The 9,872-nt window shown below is 33.8% G+C and overlaps 1 protein-coding gene across 10 annotated transcripts; it reads left to right on the top strand.

Moving 5' to 3' along the window:
* The first annotated feature begins 582 nt into the window (after positions 1–582).
* Positions 583–9,427, top strand: LOC126732977 (agamous-like MADS-box protein AGL62). 10 transcript variants are annotated; one of them, XR_007659593.1, is made up of 5 exons: positions 583–674; positions 762–878; positions 3,459–3,497; positions 5,117–5,192; positions 7,596–9,427. XR_007659593.1 is itself a non-coding variant. In XM_050436072.1 (4 exons), exon 4 carries the CDS (start codon positions 8,568–8,570, stop codon positions 9,165–9,167), a length of 600 nt encoding a protein of 199 aa, XP_050292029.1. In that variant the 5' UTR covers positions 583–674; positions 762–878; positions 5,117–5,192; positions 7,596–8,567; the 3' UTR covers positions 9,168–9,427. The 10 variants fall into 10 exon arrangements, 2 of the variants coding, with proteins under 2 accessions (XP_050292029.1, XP_050292030.1); XR_007659590.1 differs by having other exon boundaries at positions 5,117–9,427; XR_007659588.1 differs by having other exon boundaries at positions 4,422–9,427.
* Positions 9,428–9,872: the final 445 nt, after the last annotated feature.

Raw genomic sequence — 9,872 nt, 5'->3', positions numbered from 1 at the left:
CAGTATTTGGCTATTTATCAAACTTATAACATGACAATGTTTGAAAGATGCACGTAGTACAAGTTTCTATTTTTGTTTGTATCTAGTTTTTTCTAAGCTTTTTTTTTTTTTTTTTTATATGGTATTGCTAATTGTATTTTTCATTAAATCGTCTTTGAATCCTACCGTGATTAGACACTCGGTCTTAAAGTGGCTGCATTTTAAAAAAAACTCTTTCGGCCAGTGATTTAGCTCATCCGTTGTAATAGTGATAAGTCCCATTTTTTTTTTTTTTTTTTTGAGAAATCAGTGCTTAGGCTCTTGATTGAAAGCTTTTAGGAATATACTGGGTCAAAGACCATAAATAAAAAAAAAAAAAAAAAAAAAAAAATTCTTTGGTCCTAAATTTTGTGGATACACTAAGTCAATGACCAAAAAATAAAATAAATAAAAAATCTTTGATCCTAAATTTAAAAAAACCTGAGTTTCGCCCAGTCACGGGTTTCATAATAAATTGGAATGGACTAGACCGAAGAGACCAAATAGGAGACATATATAGTTAGTTTTTAATATAAATATATATATATATATATATATATTTATATTTTAAACCCGAGTCCCTGAAAACCTCTCACTCTGTATCTAACTCAGACTCTCTCTCACTGTCCCTCCCCTGCCATGGCTCACACAGTTAGGTACTCTCTCTCTATCTCTCTCTATTTCTTTTCTGTAAAAATAAGAAATTTCAAAAACTTATTTGATAACCTTAGCTTTCATTCTAGTCTTTCGTTTGGATGCGTTGGGCGTCTCCCTCGTTTGCTTTCTCCTTAATAATGATGGGTCATGACAACAACAACACCAACAACAATGGTTCCGCTTTCGCTTTTCTCCAATCTCATGTAAGCTTTACACTTCTCACAACGTACATCGTATACGGCTATTTCGTGACTATTCTTGATTTCTTTTATTTATTTATTATACATATTATATTATTGATGTTTTTTCCTATATGACATTCAAGTCAATTAGAACCATTTCAAGGTTAGAAAAGATATGGGGTTTAATCTAATTCTAATTTCTAAGCAATAATGGAAAGAAGAACTAAACACAGTTATCGTTGTGACAATGTTTAATTTAATCGTAATTACTGCCTAACAATTAATTTTGCTGTTGTGTTGCATTTCCTAATGTGAAATGGCATTGGGAATAGTAGGTGAGAGTGTACTTGTGATACTGACTTTGGGAAAAAAAAAAAAGCCTATAGAAAGATTCTAATAAAAAATCTACCATTTGTTTCTTTTGAATTATTTTTTTTGGTAAATTGTTACAACAAGTGGAGGAGAGGGTATTTGAATTTTGAAACCGTAGTTCTCCTTATAAAGCTCTTGGAGTTTCTTTTGAATTCTAAGAATTAGAATTCCAATGGCTAGCACGGCTGGCTGGAGTCAGCCTCATGAAGTGGAGTTACTACTTTGAATCTTCCCTTTCCGTTCCCCCTCCCCTTGGGGCCAAAACTCATTGAAATAAGTATCAAAGGAAGTTGCATTTTTGGGTAAAGAAAAAATTGATCAGGCACCAAATATGTAAATTTATGTGTGATACATTAGTGTTCTGTTCTAAAATTTTCCTTAAATAAATAAGAGCAGTATCGGTGCCATTTATATAGCAGTGGTATCTGATTTATTGTTTTAAATTGGAACAAATTGCTTCATGTTTCTACTTTATCAATAAAACCGAATGGTAAGCCAATTTATCATATGTGGTACTGGTTTTTAGTAAGAGAGGTGTCCTCAATGCATACATTAGGAATACATTTTATTGTTGCCTGATTGCTAGGATGACAAAAAGTATGCCTTTTCTTTTTGAAATTATTTTAATAATCACAAATATGAAACATATAAAATTTTTCATAGTTTATATTGTGATTTTAATGTTAAATATATGTGTCACTGTGCTATTTGTGATTCATACAACATCAGATTTTCTGCTTGGTATACCACACCAAAATTAATACAATCCCTATAATGCATCTGAGGTTAAGAGAGATAGATGACAGTTGTCTTAAGTTATTTTATATAAGAAGCCTTTAACCATTTGAACATTTAAGTAAAAGTATGAAAGCATAAATTCCCTAAAGTCCAGGTAAAAATAATCTATATCCTCCGACATCCTTTGAGACTTGTTAAATCTCCATAAAGGGTAAAAATTAGATTTCAGGTTACAAAAATTAATTGCCTGTGCATATGTGCTTGTAGGAAGTTCCAGTTTAGAGGAGGACATGATATTTCCTAGAGGGAACATGGTTTGTCAATTAGTGATGGTGATACTTTTATTTGTCTTGTAAAGTTGCTGAAGCTGGATATAGTACATACTGCACAGTTGAGTCCCTTTGATTGTGTGCATATTCTGTCATGTGCACACACACACATGCATTCAACATGTCTCTGTGTTTGCATGTTGTTCTCTGCTATGAAGTTGGTTCTTTCAGTTGATATTAATTTCAGTCATTACTATAACCGTGAAGTGGCATTAATAAAGCAGAGCATAATTTGTCTGCTATATTATTCATTAACTTTCCGAAATGCCTTCCAATTCTCTAATCATCAGTTCTTATATCTTCACTTACATTTAAATATGGCTATGATGAAAATTTTGTAAAATTAAAAAAATCTGTATGAGATAAATATATAAACCATTTAACTTCTTAATATCTTAAAATATGTGTTATTGCAGCTAATAGTAATGTTATGTCTCAAGTTTTCCCATAGCGGTCATATTAAAATATGGATGACAAGTGTAATTCCTTTGGGCTTTCCTTGATCTCTCTCTCTCTCTCTCTCTCTCTCTCTCTCTCATGCACATCTTGACCTGAAAGTTTAAGAAGCAATATGATATACATAGAGTATAGATTAAACTTAAAATAATAAACCGGGGGGGTGGGGTGGTCGTAACACTATTTTTCTTTGATCACAATGCCCTGTGCAAATTACTAATAGAATGAATTATATGTATACCATATATAAACATGTGGGCAAACCTTGCTTAACTAAAACCAGTTTGTAAAGCTGCGTATATGAAGAATTGGCAATGCTCGAGTTCTTGATGTGTGCTTTATCTACTAATTGGATCTAGGTGTTAGAAGTTTATGACACCTTGTGGATCATCTAGTTCTAAAAAAATGACATCTTGAGGAAGGTGAAGGCAAGAACACTTTTAGAACTAGATATTCATATTGAATCCAGAAGTGTTTGGCCTACAAAATTGTTCATTGTCATAGAGAATTATGAGATGCCAATTACTGCTTTTTCTTATTGATTTATCATAACTAGAAATTTTCATAAATGTTTTCAAACCCCAAAGTGTATTAGAATAAATATTACTGCTAATTATCATGTGAATTTGTCATCATAGCGATATTTACATGTAATTGTAGTAGAGATTTCAAACCCCAATTGAAGCCTTTTTTTTCTCCTTTTTAGGTGGGCTTAACATAATTGCTCATGGTTGGGTATTTCATGGTAAGTCCTTGCCAGATAATATTAATTTTTCTCAGCAATGCACTTCTCAGTGAAATCATTGTTCTTTTGCAGCCCTTATGACATAGGAAAAATTAGAGAAATATGTCTAGTAGTGCTTGTGGTAGGTTAAGGTTTAGGTGGATTTGTGGATTTTGGGGTGTAGAATCTTTTTATTGGATTTATGGTTTAAAAGAGAAGAAGAAAAAAAAAGAAGTAGATTTCTTTTCTTTTTTTTTAATATGTGAACAGTATTATGAACTATACCTATGAATTGTAACCTGTAAACAGTAACCGAGAGAGAGAAAAGAAAGGAGAAAAGAACCCTAAGGTCAATGTGCCTCACTTCTCAAAACATTCAATTTATTAATGAACTCTCCATATTCTTTGAATACATTGAGCACAACTATATATCTATTAATACTCTTTCTTGTACTAGTAGTATTTGGACTCCTACTAGTATTAGGACTACTAAACTAAAGCCTAATAAAATACTAACTTGGACCCAAAGAAAATAAAACCTTAGATACTTTAGGATCTCTTCAAGTTAAAAGATTCTAGACTCAAATAAATTACCAAACTTGCAAGAATTTCAGAAATGACATATTTGCCCCTGAATATAAAATTGCCCATAACAAATAAAAAACTGTTTTGAACCTAAAAGACTCATTCTTAGACCATGAAAACCACACAAATTTTACTTCAATTGGACTTCACACGTGGACCCCATAAAATAATTCTTGAATAGTTGAATTTGCAATGTGATAGCGAAGCACTCTTCCATGGATGCATCACCTTATATCAACATTTTGTTTCTGTTGGCTTTTAACAATTCTGAAGATATGATGGGAATAAAGTATTAAGGGTGATCAGTTACCTGAGTTACTTTTAAATTGTATTGCCTTTTGTTTTCTGTGCTACTATCAGATTGATTGAGGGATGATTGTTATCTTTGAGCACAAGATTCAGGGCAAGTTTCCATAAAAAAAAAAAAAAAAAAAAAAAAAAAAAAAAAAAAAAAAAAAGATTCAGGACAAGATTGTCAGAAAAATTTGAAAGTCTTTGGCATTGTGACATTGTCTGAAATAGGTGAGTTCTTTTGCCCTCATCAATTGTATCCTTTCTGTCATGATGATGATTTTAAGGGTATAGCATACTTTTTTTTCACAATCTTGTGTGAATGTGTGCATAAGCGTTCATGCGTGTGTGCTTACTTAGTCTTTTTATGATCTTACACCATTTGCTATCCCCCCCCCCCCCCTTTTTTTTTTTTTAAAATCAATTCTGTCATGAATGTTACAGTATAATGTAGTTTCATAAGTCATGAATAACTAATCTAAGAATAAGGGTTCCCTTTTTATGTTAGGGTACGAGTGGCCCATGGTCTTGTAAGTTTTAGGTTTTAAGTTAATAAAGATTGTGTATGTGCTGAGTCTAGCAGTAATACATGGCTTCTCAAATTTGTAGAAGATATGTTTCTTTGCTTTGGTTAATGTTTATAAAGATAAAATAGATCTGTACAACCAATAATGTTTGCTTAGTAGAAGTTGTCTATATGTGGCCAAGTCACATTTGGTCCATTCAGCTTAGCTTCGATAAAATCCTAATGTCGTATATTTCAGGTTAAGATTGAGCAAGTAGTTGTTGAATCTATCATCTCCAACTTAGGCCACCACTGGCTACTCAAATTTGTAGAAGGTATGTTTCTTTGCATTGATTAATGATTATAAAGATAAAATAGATCTGTACAGCCAATAATGTTTGCTTAGTAGAAGTTGTCTATATGTGGCCAAGTCACATTTGGTCCACTCAGCTTAGCTTCGATAAAAGCCTAATGTCGTATATTTCAGGCCAAGATTGAGCAAGTAGTTGTTGAATCTGTCATATCCAACTTAGGCCATCATTTAGATTATACATTCCTAGGGGCATCCTTATTGAAAGTGTTTAAAAAGATAATCAACAAATTCCTGTTTTTAATTTCTTTTTTCTTTTGGGGTGGGGGAGTGAACTATGGGCAATGTAGAATATTCAGAATTTCACGACGCCTTTTGGATTTCTGTTTTATGGACAAAAGTCTATATTGAATCATTTTCTAGCTTTGGGGTCCATCCCTTCTCCTTCACCCCCCCAACCACCCCCCCCCCCCCCTTCTCTCCCCCCCACAACCCTACAGAAGGTATCTTATGACCCCACCCTATCATCGTAGCATGTGGGACCCACGCATGTTGTGAGAGAGAAGTTTAATAAGACCTATCTCATAAGATGCTTTTTCCAAGTAAGGGAAGTTATTTGTAATCTTCAAAAATTAGTTTCATGGGTATGCGGACCGTCTTAATAAGATACTTTTTCCAACCTAGAGTGGTCCCCTGCTTTATTTAAATAAGGAAGGTTTTCCCAAGTAAGGAAAGTTGTTTGTAATATTTGAAAATTAGATTCATGTTTTTGTAGACCGTCTCATAAGATACTTATCCAACCCTATAGTGGACCCCACTCCCTCTATATTTAAATAAGGAAATAAGGAAGGTTTTTCCAAGTAAGGAAAGTTGTTTGAAATATTTGAAAATTAGATTCATGTGTTTGTAGACCATCTCATAAGGTACTTTTCCAACCCCACAATAGACCCCACTCCCTCTTCATTTAAATAAGGAAGGTTTTTCCAAGTAAGGAAAGTTGTTTGTAATATTTGAAAATTAGACACAATATTAAACCCGGATTGGATGTTGACCCGGTCTATGAGCTGGGTCACTGAGTCACTGGTTCAACCAATGGGTCATCGATCAAATCGCAGGGTCAAATAAAAAAAATTTATAATTAAATGTATATAAAATTAAGTTTGAGAAATCATAACTTGAGTATGTAAATAAATAAATAAATAAAAAAGGAAAAAAATAGGCATATGCCATTTCATACTATCAAAAAAAAATTTGATGTAAGATCAATTGTTGATTGTGTCGTAGGGTCTAACATTTAAACTGTTGTAGACACTACAAATATTCCATTTCATAAATTATAGTAATAAACAACAAACATACATAGAAAGCAGTAAGTAAGAACTAACAATTACAATTTAGTGATTTACAATCATTAATTTTATACATAGAAAGGTTAATATAATAAAAAAAAATTCTTATAGACTTATAGTTTTAATTTATATTTGTCAGTAAAGTTAAGGTCAGCTAAAGCCTAAAGCAATAAACAAATTCAAAGCAACAAAATAGTCAAAACTCAAAGAAGAAACAATTGTCACAGTGTCACACACTCACATTGTACACGACAAAAAAAATCAAACAAAAGATGCTTAAACTTAAAAGCAATCAACAAATAAAGTATTAAAAAAAAAAACCTAAACAAAAAAAGATAATTGGTGGCATAGATTCATATGGTCATATTTACATGCTAATTGGTGGCTAAGTACATTTATTTAGACTTCAAAGCACACAAAATTGATGCATAGTAAGAGTCTGTAGCTGTAGGTTTGGAGAATTGTGAAAACTGAAAAGCAATGGTACACGTACAAACTACAAAGTACGAATCCGCAGGGACCAATTTTTTTTTTTTCTTTTTTGGATTTTTTAGGTTTTCTCTTATTTAAATTACCATATTATTACACATTTAAACAATAAAAGAGCCAATAAAGTGGACCTATTAATGTAATTTTACACAATTTACAAACCCGGTTGGGTTAATAAAACCCAACTGGGTCACACGAGTTGCTTAAAATCCACCAGGTTGCACTGGTTTTGACCGGGTCATGTACTGTTCTGATCCAATTGATCACCCGGCCCAGTCTATGCGTTGGGCACCAGTCCGATTGGCCGGGTCAGGCCGGGTTTAATAACACTCATACATGTGTTTGTAGACCATCTCATAAGATACTTTGCCAACACCACTCCCTCTTCATTTAAATAAGGAAGGTTTTCCACGTAAGGAAAGTTGTTTGTAATATTCAAAAAAATTAGTTTCATGTGTTTGGAGACCATCTCATAAGATACTTTTCCCAACCCAGTGGTCCTCTTTTCCCTCTTCATTTAAATAACGAAGGTATTTCCAAGTAAGGAAAGTTATTTGTAATCCTCAAAAAATCAGTTTCATGTGTTGCAGACCTTCAGAATTGGGTGTGAATGCTGCTTGATTGACAAGAAACCTGACTTGGTGCTTCTATATCACAATCTCATGGCAAAAAATGTTCTCAGTGCCTGGGCTTTCCTGTTAAGTACCTGAATGTAGTAACGTCAAATCAAATCTATATATAATAACATCAAAATAAACCAACGTAATTCTCAGTGCCTAGGCTCATAATAAGATAACTATTTTCTTTAAGGGATTTCTCAAGTTTGGTTGCTTAGGAGTATGGAGCATTAGGTACTGTGTATGGACTGTAGTAATGTCTGTGTTTTGGGTCTAAAATGATGTCAGCCATATCAGTCGAGTCTTTCTATAGTAATAACTATTTTATGTTCTAATTTATGAACTTTTTGTCTTTCCAAAAACCTGATGCATTAAAGAATTTCCCAAGTCGGGCTTGCTCAGGAGCATTAAATTAGTGTGTATGAACTGTTGTCACGGTTGTGTTTTGGGTCCTAGTGTGAGTTGGGCTACATTGGTACCGTCTTCCTACAATAATAACTAATTTAAATTATAATTTATGCACCATTTATCTTTCTAAAAACATTCAGACTATTCAAATGAAGAGTGATATTAAATTGGAATTACTCAACTCTTTAGATATCTTTGATAGTCTTATCCTGGAATTAACTCTTTTTTCTGTTCAAATTACTCTTAGTCAAATGTACTTTTAGTACTCCGATTAAGAACTTCCGTTACGATATTTGAAATTTACATTATTTGTCCACAAAAATGATAAGATTTTCTTGAGAATCACAAAGGTTATATATGGAAAGAAATGGGGACCACCTGTCAGAAAATTGAATAGATTTGAGAGTTGGTTTCGGCATTAAAGCCCTATAAAACACGGTGTCTCTCCAAAGTATTTCTCAAGCTTCTATACTTATCAAAAAAAAAATTAAGTATTTTGCAAGCTTCTCATAGTTCTATCAAGTGCAAGAAGAGAGCATGGGGCACAAAAAGACTCAAACAAAGATGATTCAAGGAGAAGATGAAAAGCGAATTTCGTTGTCAAAACAACGATCTGGCCTCTTCAAGAAGGCCAGTGAACTTTGCACCCTGTGTGCCATTGAGACAGCTTTTGTCATCTTTTCCCCTAATGGCAAGGCCTTCTCCTACGGTATCCCCTCTGCTGATGTTGCAGCGAACAGGCTTGGCCAGCCTGATGCTTATACAATTCAGGAAGCAGAGGCTCACCATGAGAGAATTCTATGTGAGCTGCGCAAGAATTATTCTGATCTGGCTTCTCAACTGGACGCTGAAAAGAAGCGGGGGGAGAAACTGAAGCTGATTATGAATGAAACCTCAGGGTGCTCCAGCTGGTTCAGTACTCCGTCTAGTGAACTCAGCTATGAGGAGCTGCTGATTCGGCAGGCAGCAATGGAGGATCTTAAGGGGAAGCTAACCAAGGGAATAGAGGAGAGGCTTGCCCAGACTTCTGCTTCATCTGCAGCCATCAACACTGCTGGAGCTACTGATTCCCTTGGTACTGATGCATCTGGGGGTAATTCTTCTCTTGATCCTCATGGCCGTATTGTAGACCATTAATCATGGTGATTCTGAATAAGGTGATGGAAGAGAGTTTGACTGGACTGTTGTTTTGTTTTAGGCTTTTTCATATTTATTTAATATCGTCAAGTCACTCTCTTTCTGTCTCAGATGCATTTTGCTTTGACAGCTGGATACTTTGTATTCAAACTCTGTTTTAAGTTTTAACCTTGTTTTTGTTGAAGAATATGTTGTGACAAAAATAGATGCTGGTTGTGGAGGCATTAGGCAATGACATCATACTATGTTTGCATTTATAACTGGACTTTGCTTTTTTCTTTCCTTTTGGTTTGTTCCTTTTGTGCTTCTCAAGTGGTTAGTAAGATCTCTTGAGATTGGACCACTCTTGTCAAGGAGGTCATATCTTATGTGATTGTCCCATAAGATATTATTCCCTTATCAAGGCACCTAAGTACTCTATTTGAGGTTTGATATGGTTCTCATTCCTATTGAAAGGAAAGATGGGTGTAAGACCCTATCAGGTGCTGTGATAAAATTATTATGTTCAGGGATCAAGTAAAATTGTTGAATGAAGGTTAGTAATATAGTTTCTAGGTTGTGTGAAGGCAATTCAATATATAATGAAGCAATTGAGATGCAAAAATTATGAACCATTTGTATTTCTTGGAAAGTCTATGTTATCTTGTGCTTTTTAGGATATATGCAATTGGATGCGTTTTACTGATTGTTTACTTACTGCGATGT

The sequence above is a fragment of the Quercus robur genome, chromosome 6 (genome assembly GCF_932294415.1).
Source record: "Quercus robur chromosome 6, dhQueRobu3.1, whole genome shotgun sequence".
Lineage (NCBI taxonomy): Eukaryota > Viridiplantae > Streptophyta > Magnoliopsida > Fagales > Fagaceae > Quercus > Quercus robur.
The sequence above is the reverse complement of the archived record's forward strand: the minus strand, read 5'-3'. Positions and strand labels throughout refer to the sequence as shown.